Source organism: Mirounga angustirostris, unplaced genomic scaffold (assembly GCF_029215605.1).
Source record: "Mirounga angustirostris isolate CCGP_5_RB_7025 unplaced genomic scaffold, mMirAng1.0.hap1 SCAF_6, whole genome shotgun sequence".
NCBI classification, from domain to species: Eukaryota; Metazoa; Chordata; class Mammalia; order Carnivora; family Phocidae; genus Mirounga; species Mirounga angustirostris.
This window is the reverse complement of record NW_026991714.1, coordinates 135,139,679-135,162,313: the sequence shown is the minus strand read 5'-3', so window position 1 is coordinate 135,162,313 and position 22,635 is coordinate 135,139,679. Positions and strand designations below refer to the sequence as shown.

The 22,635-nt window shown below is 37.7% G+C and overlaps 1 protein-coding gene across 7 annotated transcripts in view; it reads right to left on the bottom strand.

The window, feature by feature from the left end:
• Nucleotides 1-22,635, bottom strand: part of ADD3 (adducin 3) — a 123,514-nt gene that overhangs the window by 28,079 nt on the left and 72,800 nt on the right. For all 7 annotated transcript variants that reach the window (XM_064595259.1, XM_045878783.3, XM_064595260.1 and 4 more), the window contains one exon: nt 4,049-4,271. In XM_064595259.1, the coding sequence (XP_064451329.1) occupies nt 4,049-4,243 (195 nt within the window). In that variant the 5' untranslated portion in view covers nt 4,244-4,271. The remainder of the gene's footprint in view (nt 1-4,048; nt 4,272-22,635) is intronic.

Genomic DNA, 22,635 nt, shown 5'->3' with positions numbered 1-22,635 from the left:
CCTGTGTTCTCCTCAAGGATTTTGACGGATTTCTTTCTCACATTTAAGTCTTTCATCCATCTTGAGTCTATTTTTGTGTGTGGTGTAAGGAAATGGTCCAGTTTCATTCTTCTGCATGTGGACGTCCAATTTTCTCAACACCATTTTTGAAGAGACTGTCTTTTTTCCATTGGATCTTCTTTCCTGCTTTGTCAAAGATTAGTTGACCACAGAATTGAGGGTCTATCTCTGGGTTCTCTGTTCTGTTCCACTGATCTATGTGTCTGTTTTGTGCCAGTACCATACTGTCTTGATGATGACAGCTTTGTAAGAGAGCCTGAAGTCCGGAATTGTGATGCCACCAGCTCTGGTTTTCTTTTTCAACATTCCTTTGGCTATTCGGGGTCTTTTCTGGTTCCATACAAATTTTAGGATTATTTGTTCCAGTTCTGTTGATGGTATTTTGATAGGGATTGCACTGAATGTGTAGGTTGCTCTAGGTAGCATAGACATTTTAACAATACTTGTTCTTCCAATCCATGAGCATAGAATGTTTTTCCATTTCTTTGTGTCTTCCTCAATTTCTTCCATGAGTATTCTACAGTTTTTGGAGTTGATTTTGATCTTTATTAGTTATGGGTTTTGTCTAACAGAGTGAACCCCAATATCATAGAAGACACATAGGTTTTAAGAGAATTATATTTGCAGAAACACTGCAAGCTTGGGCATAAAGAAACAAAGGTAGTTCCAAAAGAAAAGAGGTCTTTGAGGGCGCCTGGGTGGCTCAGTTGGTTAAGCGACTGCCTTCGGCTCAGGTCATGATCCTGGAGTCCCGGGATCGAGTCCCGCATCGGGCTCCCTGCTGAGCAGGGGGTCTGCTTCTCCCTCTGCCCTCTTCCCTCTCATGCTCTCTGTCTCTCTTTCTCTCTCTCTCTCAAATAAATAAAATCTTAAAAAAAAAAAAAAAAAAGAAAAGAAAAGAGGTCTTTGAACCTTAAACCTCTACAAGAAGGAAGAAGGTTGAGGAAAAAAAACAAACACAGGCTACCATTCAAAGAAAAGGAAAGATGATTCAGGGGGTAAAATGAAAAGCCCAGAGCCACTAGCTAGAGAGTCACCCCCTTGAAAGTAGAAGGACTGGGTCTTCATCAAGGGAACTTCCAAACATTTCCCAGATGGATTTCACAATTGCTATGGACCAGTTATTCTTCTGTACCACTAATTTCCTTTTTGAACAGGAATGTGTGTAACAGTTATCTTTGCTTTCCCCACCACTGGCTGTGTGTGAGGGCAGATAACTTGTCTCTTTAGTTCTCTGGTGTATACAATTGAGAGGACTTGTACTAAAGGAGCTGTACTTAAGGAATCACACCTGAGGAGCATCATCTGCAGCTGGACCAGATTTAGTAAGATTCTGGATTCAGGAAAATAGTCTAACGAGACGAGACTTCTGCAGGGGTGTTAGGAGAGAGTGAGTGTATTTTGCATGTGGAAGGAAGTTAAATAAATTGCGGCAGACTGCAGTGCTTTTAAATTAAACTGTGATCAGAGAGTGGAAAATCCTCCTGTCAAAAGGTGGGTATTAATTCCGCTCTCCTTGTGTATGAGCTGAACTTAGTGATTCACTTCTAACTATAAATATGGTGGAAGTGATGGTGTTTAATGTCTGAGATTATGTCATGAAATGCACCGCAGACTCCTCCTGGTTCTCTCTCAGATACATGCTCTGGAGGAGAACACTCAAACTGCCTCAGGTAAAGGTCCACGTGGCCAGGAACTGTGGCCTTTTGCCAATACCCACATGAGTGACCCATGTCAAGAGTGGAAACCTCCAGGCCAGTCAAGCCTTCAGATGACAGCAGCCCTGGATGATGTCTTGACTACAACTTTGTGTAAGACCTTGAGCCAGAACCACTCAGCTAAGCTGCTCCTGAATTCCTGACCCACAGAAACGATGAGATAATAAATGCTTGTTGTTGTAAGTTGTAAAGTTTCAAGGTAATATCTTATTTAGCAACAGATACTAACACAGGTCACCATGGGTTATATCCTTTGGTGAAAAGTTTGTTGTATTAAAAGAAATTTGACAACTGTTGTCCCAAAACACAGAAGACAAAACTTATACACTTTTCTAAGTCTTTTACAAATGACATTTTAAATTCACCAGCAAAGATCTAGGGAAAAAATGATCAATCCACAATACTTTTAAATCTTCTCTGTTCCTATCTGGGCTGAAAATTACCACTCTTGCTATGTGAATATAGAAATGACAATCGGTATGTCTGGCTTTTCCCATAATTTCATTTAGTTCCCTAAGGCATAAGTGAAATTGATACTTCTAGCCAATTTACAAACGAAAATACATAGGTATAAAAAAATTACAACATCTACTCAAAGTTATGCTGTCTTTATTTAATGGGGAAATTAAAACGAAAGCCCTGGCATAGAAATGCTGCTTAGTACTTTTTCCTTTTAAACTTTATAGTTAAAATTGAATGGTCCTTTTTGGAACATTTCTAAGAGAAATCTCAGTATTTAACAACTTTTAACAAAATCTGAACTTCATCTCATTCTCTCAGTTACTTTATACTATATGTTACTGTAATCATTTAGCTAATAAGTTGTTCTTAAAAGTGGGGTGTGTTTCTTTAGAAGAGGGAATATATCTATTTTAATCCAAATAATTAATGTGTCTTTCAAGTATTTATAAACACAGAAAGTTTAGGTTTGCATAAAAGAAGGCACTGAACATTTACTCCCTCATGATGAATCCTCTGGTTAATCTCCTTTCCATTGGGAAAGGATTTCTTTATGGGTTTATTTAAAGGATAGGTTTAAAGTTAAGCTATACTTAAATTCCTCAAAGCTTGCACTGCTTTTATAACTTGTACTTGCTTTTATCTAGGTCACTGGTATAGCTGGATTACTCAGAGTGGAATTCCCCTTTGGCTTTGGGCTCAACCTCTGTGATTAAATTCACAAGGGCACAACAAAAATGATTTACCAGGGCCACCTTAGGCAGTTCTATGCCTTGGTGCTTATTTTATTTATTTATTTTTTAAGATTTTATTTATTTATTTTGACAGAGAGAGACAGCGAGAGAGGGAACAAAAGCAGGGGGAGTGGGAAAGGGAGCAGCAGGCTTCCCGCTAAGCAGCAAGCCCGACGTGGGGCTCCATCCCAGGACCCTGGGATCATGACCTGAGCCGAAGGCAGATGCTTAACGACTGAGCCACCCAGGTGCCCCTGCCTTGGTGCTTATTTTAGTACTGAAGTTGAAAATCTAATATAATCCCAACATAGGCATCATGTGTCTATGTTTGCTGAACTCTACCTTAAGGGGTCCATGTTCTTCATTATGCATAAAGTTATTAATTCATTTTGCATCTTAAATCAAGCTATTCTCTCATTTTCCATCACTGATATATGACCTTTGCAATTCCACTAAGGGTTTGTAAGAAAACTAACAAATCACTTAAATATGATTTACAAAGTCTCGATATTACTGTGCAGACATAATTTTCAGCTTAAGTTTATAATCCACTTTTAATTTAGTTTGGTATGTATGCATATATGTGTGCCTGCATTAGGTCTACATAACATTAGGCTGCCAAATCAAAGACCACCTCAAAAACCTTAAGTCTTCCTATGCTGCTCTGAGTGTCAAGGTACACAAAGAAAGAAGAAAATATGTGCATGGGATGTACCTAACTCATTTCTTGGTTTGCAACAATTCAATCATGCCTTTCTTTTCTACACAGATACTCACTCTGAACTGGGTATCCTAGCTCAGCTGGATCTTTTGTCCTCCTTTAATGAAGTATTACACTCAGAAATCACACAAAGAAAATTTACACCACCAAGACAACAGTAGTTTGTTATTAAAGCTTTGCAAATTAAATATATAAATTAGGTGTTCATTTTACCTCTGAAAGACTGGGGGCAACTAGCAGTCACTCTTCCTTCACCCCCCTTCTAATGTGAGCATGCTTTAAGATACCTCCTACCTCACTGTATCAAGGTTTCCAGAGAAAAGAAAGATTATAGCCTTCTAATTATTTCAACTCACAGGACTTTGCAGGATCTGAGTAACTCGTTTCCTCTGCTCCATCATATTGAAGTCTTGTCGTAGATCAGGAGACATGTTTCTTTCCCTAATATATTCTGGGTCATTTTCATTGATGCGGTCAAAATACCTCTCTTTGTGAGGCATGCTGGGAGGAGGAGGAGTAGTGACCACGCCTTGGCTGGCATCTGAACTCATGCTTCAAGTCAGCAACTCCCCTTGTTATCTGCATTAATAAACACAAACAAGGACATTCATGATAAGTATTAAATTAGATTTTACGGAGGTTAAGCAGAACTTTTTTTTTTTTTTTTTTTTACCCAGAAAGTACCAGTGGCAACTTTCTTTAGAAAGTAGCTTCTCGGGCGCCTGGATGGCTCAGTTGGTTAAGCGACTGCCTTCGGCTCAGGTCATGATCCCGGAGTCCCCGGATCGAGTCCCGCATCGGGCTCCCTGCTCGGCGGGGAGTCTGCTTCTCCCTCTAACCCTACCCCCTCTTACGCGCTCTCTCTCACTCTAATAAATAAATTTAAAAAAAATCTTAAAAAAAAAAAAGTAGCTTCTCAAAAAATATTAGAACAATTTTTTATTAAGGTAAAAGTCTCAAAGTGCTAAATTGGAAACTAATATTTTCAAAGGTAATGAAAACTCTTCAATTATAATAATGTCATCAACTACTAACTGAATCTTTAGGAGGAACAATCAAAATCTCTGAAAGTAAAACCTCACATCTAAAATGGCAAAATTTCCACAATTAGTGAGTACTGTCCCTAGAGCTTCTCTTTTCTCTCTTACTCATGCTTTTTTATGTTACGCCAAACTTTGGCCATATTTAATGACCCTACATTTTATAGAGAATGTAATTTACTAACACATGAGAGAAACCGTTTCTTAAGTCTAAAAATTGTCTTTCAAGTTTTTCCAATGATTCAGCTTCCTGGGAGGAATTACTAAGGTTGCCAGACTACAGCAGATAGTGCTTCAAATTCAAGAAACAGTAAAAAGCTATTGAAACCACTTGAACAGCGGAGTCACTTAATTATCATGATAATCACACTTCTCTAGACAGATTCAGGAAGAAGGTGGTAAAGGCCACTTTCTTCTTAGGGATCTGAACCTCTGATAAAAACCAGAGATATCTGGGCTCATCTTTAAAACACAGTTAACAACCAGTGAGATTACTGTATTTGTCTCTAATAACAGTTTTCTCTGATGGAATTCATCTCTACAGCTGCCCTGGTGCAACTGAGACCAAGCAAACTGCAAGATTAAAAATTCGTGCATTAGATGACACGATGTCGTATAAAGAAAACCCTAAAGACTCCACCAAAAAACCACCAGAACTGATAAATGAATTCAGTAAGGTCACAGGATACAAAAATCAATGTACAGAAATCTGTTGCATTCCTATACACTAATAATAAAACAGCAGAAAATTAAGAAAACAATCCCATTTACAACCGCACCAAAAATAAAATGCCTAGTAATAAACTTAATGCAAGAGGGGAAAGAACCTCCAAAAACTATAATACTGATGAAAGAAATTGAAGACAACACAAAGAAATGGAAAGACATTCCATGCTCACAGATTGGAAGAACAAATATTGTTAAAATGCCCATACTACCTAGATTTAATGCAATCTCTATCAAAACACCAACAGCATTTCTCACAGAACTAGAACAATCTTAAATTTATATGGAACCCCCACAAAAGACCCTGAATAGCCAAAGCAATGTTGAAAAAGAAAAACAAAACTGGAGGTATCACAATTCCAGACTTCAAGTTATACTACAAAACTGTAGTAATAAAAACAGTTTGATAATGGTACAAAAACTGACACTTAGATCAATGGAAGAGAATAGAAAGCTCAGAAATAAACCTGCAATTATACAGTCAATTAATCTTTAACAAAGAAGGCAAGAATATGCTAGCTACTGAACTTTATATACATTAGTTTATTTACTTCTCTTAATCCCATGAGGTAGGTGTTATCTCCACTTTACAAATGAAGAAATAAAATCATTGAGAAGTAACTTGTCCCAGGCCAAAGAGCTAGCAAGTGGTGGACCAGGGATTTAAATCTAGTCTGTAGCTCTCTAGAGTCAGTGGTCTTCATCACAACCCAGACCCAGAGGTAAGCTAGTACTTCTTTTCAAATGCCAATTCCAGCTACTCAGTAGCACTGACGATTTTTTGTTTTTGAGACTGGTAAAACCTTTCCAAACGAACAAGCAAGCAAACAAACGAAAAGTACCAGAATTGCCATGGTTTGGAAGGGAGTCATGCATCTTCACTATACTGCTTCCCAAGGAGGGTTAAGGGAGTAAAGTGGTAGATTCTTTATTTTAAGGGAATAAAGTTTTTCTTAATCCTGAACAACTAAACTAAGCATACATATTTCTGCTTCTAGAGGATATGGAAACAATTCAGTTCCAGGGCTCCTTCTCTTTAAAATTAACTGACCCTATTTTTTTAATTCAAGTATAATTAACATGCAGTGTTATATTAGTTTCAGGTATACAATATGATTCAACAATTCTATACATTTCTCAGTGCTCCTCTTAATCACCTTTATCTATTCAACCCCCCTCCCCTCCTCTCTGGCTACTACTAGTTTGTTCTCTATTTAAGGATTTGTTTTTTTGTTTGTCCGTTTCTTAAATTCCACATATGAATGAAAATATATGGTATTTCTCTTTTCCTGACTTAGTTCACTTTGCCTTATACCCTTTAGGTCCATCCATGCTGCTGCAAATGACAATATTTCATTTTTTAAGGGCTGAGTAATAATCCATGTGTGGGGGGTGTGTGTGTGTGCACACGTATATGTGCACATACACATCCATCTTCTTCATCCATTCATCTATTGATGGGACACTTGGACTGCTTCCATATTTTGCCTATTGTAAATAATGCTGCAATAAACACAGGGGTGTATATAGCTTTCTGAATTATTGCTTTTGTTTTCTTTGAGTAAATACCCAATAGTGGAATTACTGGATCATATGATAATTCTATTTTTAATTTTTTTGAGGAACCTCCATACTGTTTTCCACAGTGGCTACACCAGTTTGCATTCCCACCAACAGTGCACGAGGGTTCCTTTTTCTCCACATCCTTGCCGACTCTTGCTACATCTTGTGTGTTTGATTTTAGCTATTCTGACAGGTGTAAAGTGACATCTCGTGGTTTTAACAACCAATCCTATTTTTAATGTTACATATATACAGTCATGCTTTCTAGTACTTCAAAGCAACATAAACCAGTGCAAACCAGTATGAACTCCATTACCGGGAAAAATATTCATCTTCTAAGAGGATTCTTTGAATTGAAAATAATGCAGGGAAACAGATTTTTTTTACAAAGTAAAGTTATAAAACTTACTGTCAACACCATGGGTTTCACTCTGGCCATAGAGATTACAAACAAGATATCAGGCATAAGCAAAAATTCTAGTTTAAAAAATCTTATCCAAATATTTATGAAATAACCACCCAACATGTATGTTTAAAGAAATTTAGATTCAAGGCACAGATGAAATACTCCATAACGATGGCTTCCAAACTCTTTAAAAATGGCAATCCACAATAAGAAATACATTAAGTATAATCACATACATGAGATAATATAACTGAAATAAGTTCATGGTACTTTCCCTTACTATGTGGTACATTCTGCTATTTCCTATTTTAATCTTTTTCATTAAAAAAAAAAAATACTGGTCAAATAGATTCTTGGTCTACTAATGGGTTGTGACCCACAGTTTGAAAAACACTATTGTAGAGACTCTAAGTTATGGTCAGATGGAAAACAGAAAGGAAAAGAGGTGTGTTTGTGTATGAGATGGGGGAGGAGGGACTGAATATATGCTAGAGATGGAAGGGAACTGGAAATGCTTCCTTGAGATTTTTAAAAAAATGTTTATGGCAGACTATAGCAGTTAGATCCTAGTGATTTGGGGGATAATTACATTTTCCTCCATTTGGGCAGTTAGTGCCATCTGTACTACTCAATGTCCATTTGTTTTTCATTTTTTCTTGAGTCTTATCTATTTCTAGTTCAATTTTCCAGATCTCTTTGCTTATGTTTGTAGTTCCCACAGGCAGGGGACTCCATAAGTGGTGGATAAATTGAATTAGTTTACTATCTCACAATTCCTTCCAAATCAATCTGGTTTGTATTAGTTCTAGGCTGGGAATGGTAAAAAACAATCTTATGAAAAGTTATTAAAAAAAACTCCCCAAGAATTAAGTTTGGAAAGACTTTAACAGCTTCTTCTAGAACAGAAGCAAAAAGATGGTTGTACTTTCAAGTCCCAGGCCTATTGTTCCATATTTAAAACAAAAATCAAAGATATGCCACGACTTTAAAGCAGCATATTTGCTTAAAACAACAATAGCAACAACAACAAATGCTGGTTTATTAAGTTAGGGTTTTTCTTAATGAAATTTACTGTAAAATTTTGAGGGTATTTAAAGTTTTAGAAAACAATTTGGACCCTGCACAAACTGTAACAAGCCACAACTTTAGATTGACCAATGAAGTTTTATTCATTTTAAATTCTAAAAGGCATAGAGATGCCTGGGTGGTTCAGTCGGTTAAGCGTCTGCCTTCGGCTCAGGTCATGATCCCAGGGTCCTGAGATCTAGTCCCGGATTGGGGGTCCTTGCTCAGTGGGGAGCCTCCTTCTCTCTCTGCCTGCCACTCCCGCTGCTTGTGCTCTCCCTCTCTGACAAATAAAATCTTTAAAAAGAAAAGAAAAAAGTTTTAAATTCTAAAAGGCATGAACTACTTTCAACTGCAAGCCAAGATTTTATATACAACTGACATGGAAATCAACAGACTTGGGAAAACGGAACTAGGCATAGAGAAAAGTGAAGAAAAAGAAAAGAAAAAAACCCAAACAACAGGCATTGAGTAGCACCAAGTAATACAGATAAAACTTTCTAAGTGCCCCAATGGAAGAAGACATAATTATCCCACAAGCACTAGGGTCTTATTATTATAATGGCTATGGATTCTATTTAGAGTTCTCTTGGAATATTTCAGACCAGATTCAAGGATCACATTTTACAGATGAGAGGAAATTACACTCAGAGGTGTTGAGTGCTTTTTCTAAAGCTACCATGTTCAAGTATCAGATATTGCTATAAAATCATAATAATGACATACATTAGTACCATCATGTCATTCACAGATTGCCCCATGGTCAAAATTTACTCTTCCAATGAAATATATGAAAAAACCCCAGGCCTATCACATACATTTTATGCAGGAATTTTATAAATATCACTGACTGTGAGGAATAAGCTATAAAGAAGGGCTACAAATTTTAGCTCATGTAAACAGACTTAATTGTATGACTGTCCCTCTAGCATGCACAGAAAAGTAGATAAACAAATTAGGTTTTTCATTGGCAATCTGCTTCACTTAAATACAAAAGGAACACATTTTATTTAAGTAACTAGACTTCTAAAGATTAAGAAGTATTCACTAACATAGTACCACTAAGTCAAGGAAGTGTCTTTCATTTAATTCTTTGAAGCAAAAATTAAGAGACTATCTGGTCCAAATCTCTTATCTTCCAGATTAGATAACTAATGGAAGAAGTCTTCATAAAAAGACGAGCCCAAGACCATATACCAAGCATCATCGGGGTGATCTAGGTTCTCCTAGTACAGGGCTCTTTCCATGACACAATACTGCTTCCTCATAATTTGCCACCCTATATACTTGGTCTTTTCCATCAGTACTTAGGAAGCCAGACATAAAGATGCATAAAGACAAGGAGTATTGGGAGCTGGGCTGATCAAGAAGCTTCATGAGGCAGGAAAAGATGAATGGTACCATAAAATATCATGGAACATTCAACACACTTTTGAGTTCCAACCAAAAAGGAATGAAATGCAGAGTAAAGGCCCTTAAATCGGATCAAATCCATCTGAAGAAACCACCAAACGGGCAATGATCAGTACTTTGGAAGTTCTGTTAACCCAAATGGCTACAATGTCTTAATCAGAGGTTATCAAAATGACACTGACTGTGCCCTGGGTAACAATAAATTTTGTTCAAATTTACACTCTTACCCCAGAGTTAATTTAGCATCATTTCGAAAGAGTTGAGGGTCTCTGTTTATAATGAAACAAATTAATCTTCAGAAAAAGATTATGTTGGTAGTATCTCTGCTTCACAGATAAGAAAACTGAGGTTTAATAATTTGCCTCAGGAAGACACAAAGAAATGGAAAAACCTTCCATGCTCATGGATTGGAAGAACAAATATTGTGAAGATGTCAATGCTACCTAGAGCAATCTACACATTTAATGCAATCCCTATCAAAATACCATCTACTTTTTTCAAAGATGGAACAAATAATCCTAAAATTTGTATGGAACCAGAAAAGACCCCGAATAGCCAGAGGAATGTTGAACAAGAAAAGCAAAGTTGGTGGCATCACAATTCCGGACTTCAAGCTCTATTACAAAGCTGTCATCATCAAGACAGCATGGTACTGGCACAAAAACAGACACATAGATCAATGGAACAGAATAGAGAGCCCAGAAATGGACCCTCAACTCTAGGGTCAACTAATCTTTGACAAAGAAGGAAAGAATGTCCAATGGAAAAAAGACAGTCTCTTTGGTGTTGGGAAAATTGGACAGCCACATGCAGAAGAATGAAACTGGACCATTTCCTTACACCACACACAAAAATAGACTCAAAATGGCTGAAAGACCTAAATGTCAGACAGGAGTCCATCAAAATCCTAAAGGAGAACACAGGCAGCAACCTCTTTGACCTCAGCCGCAGCAACTTCTTCCTAGAAACATCGCCAAAGGCAAGGGAAGCAAGGGCAAAAATGAACTATTGGGACTTCAACAAGATGAAAGCTTTTGCACAGCAAAAGAAAGAGTCAACAAAACCAAAAGACAACTGACAGAATGGGAGAAGATATTTGCAAATGACATATCAGATAAAGGGCTAGTATCCAAAACCTATGAAGAACTTATCAAACTCAACACCCAAAGAACAAATGATCCAATCAAAAAATGGGCAGAAGACATGACCATTTTTCCAAAGAAGACATCCAAATGGCCAAAAGACACATGAAAAAGTGCTCAACATCGCTCGGCATCAGGGAAATCCAAATCAAAACCTCAATAAGATACCATCTCACACCAGTCAGAATGGCTAAAATTAACAAGTCAGGAAACGACAGATGTTGGTGGGGATGTGGAAAAAGGGGAACCCTCCTACACTGTTGGTGGGAATGCAAGCTGGTGCAGCCACTCTGGAAGACAGTATGGAGGTTCCTCAAAAAGTTGAAAATAGAGCTACCATATGATCCAGCAATTGCACTACTATTCTACAGTAGTGCAATTGCTGCACGCTATACTAAATATATGTATTTACCCCAAAGATACAAATGTAGGGATCCGAAGGGGTATGTGCACCCCAATGTTTATAACAGCAATGTCCACAATAGCAAAACTATGGAAAGAGCCAAGATGTCCATCGACAGATGAATGGATAAAGAAGATGTGGTATCTATACACAATGGAATATTATGCAGCCATCAAAAGGAATGAAATCTTGCCATTTGCAACAACGTGGATGGAACTGGAGGGTGTTATGCTGAGCGAAATAAGTCAATCAGAGAAAGACATGTATCATATGATCTCACTGATATGAGGAATTCTTAATCTCAGGAAACAAACTGAGGGTTGCTGGAGTGGTGGGGGGTGGGAGGGATGAGGTGGCTGGATGATAGACGCTGGGAAGGGTATGTGCTATGGTGAGCGCTGTGAATTGTGTAAGACTGTTGAATCACAGACCTGTACCTCTGAAACAATATACTATATGTTTAAATTTTTTTTTTTTTTTTAAAGATTTTACTTATTTATTCAACAGAGAGAGACAGAGCGAGAGAGGGAACACAAGCAGGGGGAGAGGGAGAAGCAGGCTTCCTGCTGAGCAGGGAGCCTGATGCGAGGCTCGATCCCAGGACCCTGGGATCATGAACTGAGCCGAAGGCAGACACCCAACGACTGAGCCACCCAGGTGCCCCTACATTATATGTTTAAAAAAAAAAAAAAAAAAAAAAAGAAGATAGCAGGAAGGGAAAAATGAATGGGGGGAAATCGGAGAGGGAGACAAACCATGAGAGACTATGGACTCTGAGAAACAAACTGAGGGTTCTAGAGGGGAGGGGGGTGGGGGGATGGGTTAGCCTCGTGATGGGTATTAAAGAGGGCATGTACCGAATGGAGCACTGGGTGTTATACTCAAACAATGAATCATGGAACACTACATCAAAAACTAATGATGTAATGTATGGTGATTAACATAACATAATCAAATCAAATCAAAAGTAAAAAAAAAAAAATTTGCCTCAGATTACCAAATGTTCTTCACCAAATGTGGAATTATTCATGGTTACAGATCTCAATAGGTATGAGAGTTGACCACAAGATGGAATGGCTCAAAGACTGCCATTTTCTAGAAGTATATACAGCTATCACAACCTTAATTACAACCTTTCTTTATTGTGGTGCCTGGAAATACATTACAGGATCACAATATTTACCACTAAAATAGAAATGGCAAGTGTTCTGAAAGTAGTGAGATTAAAAAGTCTTGTATGGGGCGCCTGGGTGGCTCAGTCGGTTAAGCGTCTGCCTTCGGCTCAGGTCATGATCCCGGGGTCCTGGGATCGAGCCCCACATCGGGCTCCCTGCTCAGCGGAGAGCCTGCTTCTCTCTCGCCCACTCCCCCTGCTTGTGTTCCCTCTCTCGCTGTGTCTCTCTCTTTCAAATAAATAAATAAAATCTTTAAAAAATAAATAAATAAAATAAAAAAATAAATAAGTCTCGTATGGCTATCAAATTGGTATAAATGTAGAAACTTAACTCTCTCTGGCCTAGTGCCAGAATCTTTTCAAATGACTTCTGTTGAGTATATCTTTAAAACTATAAATTCTAGACTTCTATATAAAAGTCAGGAAACAATGAATCTACAGTTGATTAGTAAAAGATACTATTATTCTGAGCCTTAGCCTTAAAAATCAAAACTTAAAGTCAAAGAAAAAAACAAATAAACTGGTAATGGTAACACCACCTTATCATGCTGCTAAATGTCCTGTGCTTAATGGAATTTGATAGCTGGCTCAGTAGTCATTAAAAAACAAAAACAAAAACAGATAAAAGAAAATAGTCATTCGGAGGGCATACTTATGAGAATGTTTTGGTTTCAAACTTTGTTTTATAAAAAAAAATAGGGGTGCCTGGGTGGCTCAGTGGGTTAAGTGTCTGCCTTTGGCTCAGGTCTCCTGGATCCAGCCCCACATCGGGCTCTTTACTCAGTAGGGAGCCTGCTTCTCCCTCTCCCTCTGCTGCTCCCCCTGCTTGTGCTCTGTCAAATAAACAAAATCTTAAAAAAAAAGAAAAATAATACACGGCTAATTAAGATAAATTATTTTAGCAAACATGAAAAATACATCCTGTGCTTGTACAACTGGAATATAGTAGTTATATTTTAAATAATGTATATTATGATGACATCTAAGTGCAGAGCAGTTAAGTACAAAAATTTTGAACAGGTGTTTGCTAGGTCAAAATCCAGCAGGGTGAGCCAAAGACTAGAAGTATTCATTCAACTGCTGGATAGCAGGATGAAAGCATAGGAATAATCAAACGTTTTTCTCATTAAGGTACCGATACTTGATGAAGAATATTTCATTGATCAACATTACCTGTTGCAAGGAACAGTGTGCTGGATTCCTGTATTTGAAGAGGACGGATTGGGGAGAAGAAGGACAGTTACTTGCTTAGGCATTGGCAGGAGTATAAATAAATAACATTTACTGGTAACTTGAAAAGAAACCTTTCATTATAAATAGATCAAATTTACAAAATATAATGGCCATGCAAGAGGCAGAGTTACAAACTTGAAAATATGTATAAAAAGTTCAAGAAAATAAAGTGTATTTTCTTGAAGTCCAAACTCAATCATTATCTAGATTTAGCTCAAATTGTTCCCAACATGAATCATCTGGAAAAACAAATATGAAACTGATTTTTAAATAAATAAACATATAGCCTTATAAAATGGTCAGTAAAACAATCAACCACAGAAAGACAATCCCCCAAGTATCTTGCAGAATCCAAAAACAGATGGCCTTGGTGCCTTTACCCTCTTTTCTACAACAAAATTTAATGTATGTTCTGTATATATTCCCTCAGTATTCGTTTGTCTTCAACATGGAGCTTTTGGAAATGATTGGGAAAAAACAAAAGGAGGATTTTTTTCTTCTCCTAAGAGAAAGTTTGACAGAGACTAGTGGATTGATTACTTGAATGTGCCTCTCAGACATTTAGTTTCTGTTATTGAGTCCCCTGGTATCAGTGAAATTTTTAAAACTGAGATCCAGGAAACTCTCCAGAACTTGACAGTTCATGATAAATGAGAGGTTTTAAAAAGTGGAATCAGTGGAGATTGTGATTTTTAAAAAAAGATTTATTGCTCTCAATTTCTGGAGATAACCTTAAATCTTTGGCTCTTGACTATATGGTAGTCCTTCTGGGCAAAAGGTTTTTGTTTCTAAGAAACACTAAAGTCTTTTTAATATGTGCAGCACTGAGCTTGAAAAATTTAAAGCCCTTGCTTTTGACATTTTATTGAGAACAATGTTTGAGGTCAAATTCACTCTTACCTAATATGGTACATGTATCTAGAAACCTCAGGAAACTTTCCAAAATGAATATGAGAATATAAGTAATATGGAAAACTTAACTCCCCCAAATTCCAATCTTATGTCTACTTATTTCTCAAGGATTCTGAAGTCAAGAAATTCTAGTTCCTCACTCTGAAGAAATGCAAACAACACTACAAAGCTCATTATTAAAAATGAGTTGAGTTTGCAAAATTAAACAATCACCCAAAAGTCTAGTCTAGAAAACGGATTTGTTACTGTGGATGATACTTCTAATGGTTCATTCCTAATGGGGGTCACTGTGACCAATGAGAAACAGGAGGGGGCCTGGAAGGGCACGCATGCGCGCACGTACACACACACATAAGGCAGAGTTTTTTTTTTTTTTTAATTTATTTATTTTAGAGACAGAGCACAAGAGGGGGAGCGGGAGAGGGAGAAGCAGACTCCCTGCTGAGCAGGGAGCCCGATGCGGGACTCGATCCTGGGACTCCAGGATCATGACCTGAGCCGAAGGCAGTTGCTTAACCAACTGAGCCACCCAGGCGCCCCAAGGCAGAGCTCTTTATTGTAAAAATGGAAGGAAACAAATATATAAATAGTTAAAGAACCTAGGGTATCACTAAGTCCCAAGAGTTCATTCTGATCTACTATTTCAGGTATTCCAGCTAAGGAATTTTGGCTTTTATGGTTATAAGATGTAAAATACAGCTGCAAAAGCCAATCCAAAAGCTGTAGGTAACTCAATACATTGTCACTGCAAGGAAGTCTGATTTGAAGGAGTTCCCACCTTCAGATTTTGGCTAGTAAGGAGGATTTCAAGATCATCACAACCCCATCTGTTTTCTTTCTATGGGAAGTCTAACAGTGAGCCACGAAAATGAAATTTATTAAGCATAGGTAACAATACTTGAAAATCACTTTGAAAAATACTTGGTCAGACCCTGCCGTTTTAGAAATGTGATCATTGTAATAAGTGGCAGTCCATGAAAAGAGATGTTCATCAACCTCAGAAATCTGCTTTTGTACAAAAACTTTTTGTGAAACCTTTTTCAAATGAATCATCCTTTAGATCTAGAGTTCATTTTCCGTACTGTACTGGGTTGAAGAGTATCTCCCCAAATTCATGTCATGACTTCAGAATGTGACCTTATTTGAAAATAGGGCCTTAATTTGTAATCAAGTTAAGATGAAGTCAGATTGGATTAGGGCAGGCCCTAAACCCAATGACTAGTGTCTTTAAAAAAGCGAGAGAGATGTGGACACAGACACAGAAGAAACACAGGGGGAAAAAGCTATGTGATGATGGAAGCAGTGATAAAAGTGATGCTGCTGCAAGCCAGGGAATGCCAAGGGCTCCTGGCACCAAAAGCTAGGAGAGGCATAAAGCAGGTTTCCCCTCAGAGCCCCAGAAGAAATCAACCATGCTGACACCCTGATTTTGGACTTCTGGCCTCAAGAGTAAGAGAATAAATTTCTGCTGTTTCCAGCCACTTGTTTTGTGGCACTTTTTTATGGTAGTCCTAGGAAACAAATACATACGCTGTTCCAATGGAATTTCCATCCTGATAATACTGATTTTTCACAAGCCATTTTGCCATCATAACAATGTAGATAACAATGTGGACACATAGCACACCTTTGCAGAATCAAAGTTGGCTCTTTATTTTTTTGTTTTTTTAAAGATTTTTTATTTATTTATTTGACAGAGAGAGAGATAGCAAGAGCAGGAACACAGCAGGGGGAGTGGGAGAGCGAGAAGCAGGCTTCCTGCTGAGCAGGGAGCCCGATGCGGGACTCGATCCCAAGACCCTGGGATCATGACCTGAGCCGAAGGCAGACGCTTAACGACTGAGCCACCCAGGCGCCCCAAAGTTGGCTCTTTAGAAATAACAGACATCATTGATAATAAGTAAGGGCAATGCAAGGTAAATACATTCCACAGTGGCATGACTTTTGCAAACTACAATTTTAGACTGAGAAACAATGTTTCCAAGAAAATCTGAAGCCAAGAAAATACAAATGTTCTTGTCACATCAGAAGCTTAACAGAAATTTCTTTGTAAAACTCCATGAAGACTCACAATGAATGCTACCCACAAATAAAAGATGCAGTGGGCTCTACTACTTCTATCATAGCTGAAAGTGTTAAAGCAATTATCAAACTATAAAATATTACTCTGATGGAATATTTTTTCATTTAACTAAGGATGGATTTAAAAAGCCACTTGCTCAGGTTAGCAGGTTCTTGCCATGCATACATACATGCAGAATTTCTGCTCATCTACCCACACTAGGGACCACTGAACCCTAACCTGCAGTTTCAACGTCACGCCACGGGCCCTGGATCCCTAGGATTATGAAAAACTGTAAGAAACTAGTTAAGCAGCTCAACATCAAGTTAGTCTTGCTGCTGCTTCTACTCTGTTGTCTGACTTTCACTTGAGCAGTAATTGTATCTAATCCTTAAAGATCAAACTCTGTTGGTCTCTCAGCCCCTCCACTCACTATAAAGCAGCCGAAATCCCTTTCTTGTTTCTCTGTCAGGTAACTCCAAATACTTTCAAAATAGAAACTCTATACCTGAACCTGATACGTCAGGTCTGAGTCTTGGACCCTTCCATCAGTTTCTATAGTTCCCTGAGGTCACCTGACAGCTCGTACCTCGGCTTACAGGGGATTTCTGATGCCATGCAGAGTTCCCCATCTAGCCTTCTCCCAAAATACCCTGTCCCCATGCTCTGCCCATGTGTCAGGGTTGGACACTTACTGTTGAACCTCCCTCTTACTGAGAGTCCACACACCTGGGTTCTTCCCTATTGCCTGTTGCTAGGGTTCTGCCAAGGCCTCAAAGGATCTACCTAGATTCCAAATCCTTGTCAGGCATGTTTCAGTCACTGCAACTCCATTCCCTACACCATTCTTCTTAGTAATTTAGCTTGTGTGTGTCTTCATTAAAGAATTTACACTAGAATTTTTAAAAACACATTTTTTGATGAAAATGTTTTTATGTGAAGACAGGGATAATGGCCAATAGTCAACATTTCCTGACCATCTAATGTTGTCTTACATGGTCTTAAGAATATAGCAGGTTTTAACTCTTTTAATCCCCATAATAACTCTAGAAAGGTAGGTGCTATTACCATACTCATTTTAAAAAGAAATAGCACAGAGAAGTTGTTTATCCATGGTCACACAGGAGTAGGTGTTAGCTGAGATATAAATTCAAGGAGACTGGCTCAGAACCTCTGTTCTTAACCACTGTGCTATATTGTATCTCTACCTTCCACCATCCCATTCCTCTCTCTAACCCCCAGTGATGTTTTTAAATTTTGAGTCATTTCGAATTTACACCTGTTAAGATCCTTTGGTAAATGTTTCCAACTCCTCCCCTACCCCAGTCCCCAAATCTAAGTGAGTCACCTAAGTGAACACCATCTAAGTCCCTACCTCCAATGTGAACTCTTTGGCAAAATATTTATTTTCATAGATTAGATTTTTCTTACAATGAAGTTTACTTGAACATGAAAACATGTCATACAGAGTCTGACACTCAGGGACTTAAAAAAAATTTTTTATTATTATGTTAATCACCATACATTACATCATTAGTTTTTGATGTAGTGTTCCATGATTCATTGTTTGAGTATAACACCCAGTGCTCCATGCAGAACGTGCCCTCTTTAATACCCATCACCAGGCTAACCCATCCTCCCACCCCCCTCCCCTCTATTTGACAGAGAGAGCCCAAGCAGAGGGAGAGAGAGGGAGAAGCAGGCTCCCTGCTGAGCAAGGAGCCCGACGTGGGACTCGATCCCAGGACCCTGGGATCATGAACCGGGCCGAAGGCAGCCGCTTAACCGACTGAGCCACCCAGGCATCCCACCCCCCTCCCCTCTAGACCCCTCAGTTTGTTTTTCAGAGTCCATCGTCTCTCATGGCTCGTCTCCCCCTCCGATTTCCCCCCCTTCATTCTTCCCCTCCTGCTATCTTTTTTTTTCTTAACATATATTGCATTATTTGTTTCAGAGGTACAGATCTGAGATTCAACAGTCTTGCACAATTCACAGCGCTTACCAGAGCGCATACCCTCCCCAGTGTCTATCACCCAGTCACCCCATCCCTCCCACCCCACCCCCCACTCCAGCAACCCTCAGTTTGTTTCCTGAGATTAAGAATTCCTCATATCAGTGAGGTCATATGATACATGTCTTTCTCTGTTTGACTTATTTCACTCAGCATAATACCCTCCAGTTCCATCCACATCGTTGCAAATGGCAAAATCTCATTCCTTTTGATGGCTGCATAATATTCCATTGTATATATATACCACATCTTCTTTATCCATTCATCTGTCGATGGACTGACACTCAGGGATTATTAAGTCAATAATAAACAAGCAAAATTTCCTGGTAATTCACCAAATTTAATCTTCCACCAAGTATAATATAAACTACAACTATAATTATAAGCTTTAGGAAGAGGTGGTGGTGGTGGGTGAATTCTTTGGAACCTAATATCTAGATTACATATGCCCCATTATTTCATCTAGTACTGTGTTGGTCATTTATTGTCATTTAAAGAGGTTTAGGCTCTGACCAAGTATAAAGTAAGATTTAGCCTTGAAAAGTAGGCTTAGTCAATATGATTAAGAACCTTGAAAATGTATGCATACATTTTAATTTTTTAGGACAATTAATTCATATAAGAGAAAAGAGATTGGGATCCTTTTCTGACATGGAGACACTGAGGAGACTGGAGAGAATAGAGACAACAACTGAAGTCTCTAAACCACAGCTGGAACCTGAAGTCTTAATAAAAAGAAAATCTGAAAGAAGACCTAAAAAGTCTAAGGTCAAAATCAGGGAAAAAGAGAAAGCATTAAACTAATTCATCATTTAATTTACGAAGGAAAGTTTAACAAAGACATCAGAAGTGCAGATTTTTAAAGGATGAAGAATACCTTTATAAGGATAACAGAGAGACAAAACATTTATAAACCCAAATAACAACTGTCCCAAGAAATATATACTGCTCTTTCCTAATATTACTTAATTAGAACCAAAATAAGAATAGCATCTTTAGAACTTATGTCCTACTAAGCTCTAATACCTTTAAGATATTATTACATCTAATCCTACCGCCTCAATTCTCCATATGAAGAAACAGGTCCCAAAAAGAATGTGACTTCTCAAGTGTCCCTCAATTTGAGACTTTTCACATTACTAGAATAGCATATGATACACAGAAAGTAGATCATATGATCTGTCAATGTAAGAAAAGATTTAAAATAGAAACTGCATTAAAAAATTCCTTTAAAGATTGTGGCAATAAACTAATTTCAGAAGCTACTATGCATTAAATGATACCTTTCATGAAAAAGAAAAGTCACCTAATGTCTTAAGCTCCAATTTCTTGATTTTAAGTAGTTTTTAAGTAGCATTCAGGGTTAACAACATACAAAACAGATTTTTTGTGTATTTTCATAAGAATTTAGAACGATTTAACCACTTTTAAAATAATGAGAATGCTGCTCTTTCAAGCTTTAATGGTAATTCACTAGAGAGAATAAACTTTATGACTCAGCTTTTTGTACCACTCACACATGCCTGAAGGGTCCACTTAAATTGCTTGCTATATTTTAAATTCAGGCTTGGAGTAGGATTCTTGTTTTTGTCTAGTCACAAAGAGTAGACTCACAGCTTAGTTCTATAGTGCCTATTTAGCTGGACTTAAAGCCTACATCAAGTACTTTATTGTCAAATAAAAAGCAAACTTCATGGAGCTTAGTAACTTAAGTAGCTCTCCACAGAGTTTGTTAAATATTTTGTTTCTACATTTGATCTCTATTGTCAAGGAAGAGTTCTATAGAGTTGCAAAGTGCCAGAAAGTGTTATTTTAAACATCTGAAAGGTAGTATGGACACTACAACCTTTGGGGTTCATGGTTACAACTGAGAAGCACAAAGATACCTACTATATAATTTTCAAAAAAACACAATTTTCTTAGTCCCTCCCTCAAGGAAAAAAAAAAAAAAAAGCACCTTGGAGTCCTACCTTTAAAAAACACTTAGGAATCAGCCTGGGGGTTTCTAAAATTTAGGCTCTGAAAATAGGATGGAAAAGACTTCCAAGTGTGTCCCTCATAGACTTAGAGGAAAATGATGACTCTCCCAAACAAAAGCCATTTCCCTGATTGATGCTTTGCTCACCTTCTTTCTCATGTACTTGAACTCTCTTCCCTCTCATCTCCAACCCTCCAAATCTTAATCCATACTTTGAAGTCTTATTCAAAAGCCAACTCCTTCCATAATGGCTTCCCCAATCTCCTCCACAAGAATTAGCCTTTCCTCCCACCAGTATTGTTCCCAAAGCACTTTTTCATAGTCTGTGTTGCCTTTAAATTATTTGAGTAGGTCTGTCTGCTCCAGTAATTGGGTCAACATCTTTTTTCTTTCTTTACTGTCCACTTACCGTTATGCAATAAGGGTTTATTAAACTAAGTGAGGTAAGTAGGGCTACTGAATCATAATATCCCATTCTCTACTTGACTTAGAATAAACTAGGGCAGAGAATTTAGAGCAACCCTTGAAAACTGGGCTAATCATGGTTTGTTCAGAATGGCCAGGTACCCAAGATGGCTGAGGTAATGAATTTCACCTGCATATAAAAGTCTTAAGCTGACTGAAAAGTAATCACAAAAAAGTGAAGGTATAAAAAGAGCAATTTAAAAAAAATCTATACTTACTCCTGGGTTTTGAAATGAGGTACAAGTTGTGGTACAAAAATGTCATTTTAAAATATTAAAAAAAAAACCCAACAAACCCTATTGATCCTATCAATCTAGCAACCACTAATTCAGCTGTTAGGTAAAGTCTATAAAGAAATATAAGACACAGGTCTAGGTCCTGCCTTTAAGGACTTCTCAGTTTTATCATAGAAGAACTAAGACATGACACATGGAAAGGTAACTAACAGTAAAAACCAGTTTATGACAACTACCAAATGAAAGATAAATATAAAATACCCAAGAGTTGTTGAGAATGGCTGTTAAAGAGAATTTTGGGTTAAGATAGTAAAGGAAGTTCAATTGAAATGAAAGGTAAGTTCTGATGTGCTTCATGTATAAAATGAGGTGATGGTTTGATCACATGACTTCTAGGTTTACCTTCCACCTCTGAAGTTTTGTTATATTCTTATCACATAATTATAGTGGTGACTTGATACTGACCATCCCCTGAATGGGGTTTTCTTCTACCTAATCATTATGAAAGAAACACAGCTTTGAAAAAGTAGACAGTCCTCAAATAAGTATTATAAAATTATTTTAAATATAAATATCCAAAATCAAATGTGATGTATCTCGTAAAAACATCTGATAGTTCCTAAAGACCCTGAGTTTGATGCTTTTTTCTTTGTACTAGCTTCTTGGTGTAGCTTTCAGAACTCAAAACAGGCCTTTAAGTAGACATTTTTCATAGCTGAAAGACGTATTTGAAACCATTTAATTAATTCTTGTCTCTCTGCGGGAAGTGAGTAAACCTGCAAAAAGTTCATCACTGCTATTAACACTTTTTTTTCTTCTTTGTTCTTTTTAACTGTCATGACTTCTATGCCCAGCAGTTACTGATGGTCATATGTATTCTGAAGGCTGGCCAAAGCTTTTTTTTTTAGGGTAACACTCAAAACAAAGCAAATATTGGCTTAGTTATGACACTTGTTGTTCTAATACATTAATAGCCTATTGTTCACTGTGGTTGTCTCAACAAGATAATACATTGAAAAACAGCGTTTCCTGATAGGAAGTGAATTCCCACTGTGTGTCACAGGACTCCAGCCAAAAGCTGGGCTCCAAAGAAGAAACAGCAGTCCCTTCTAGG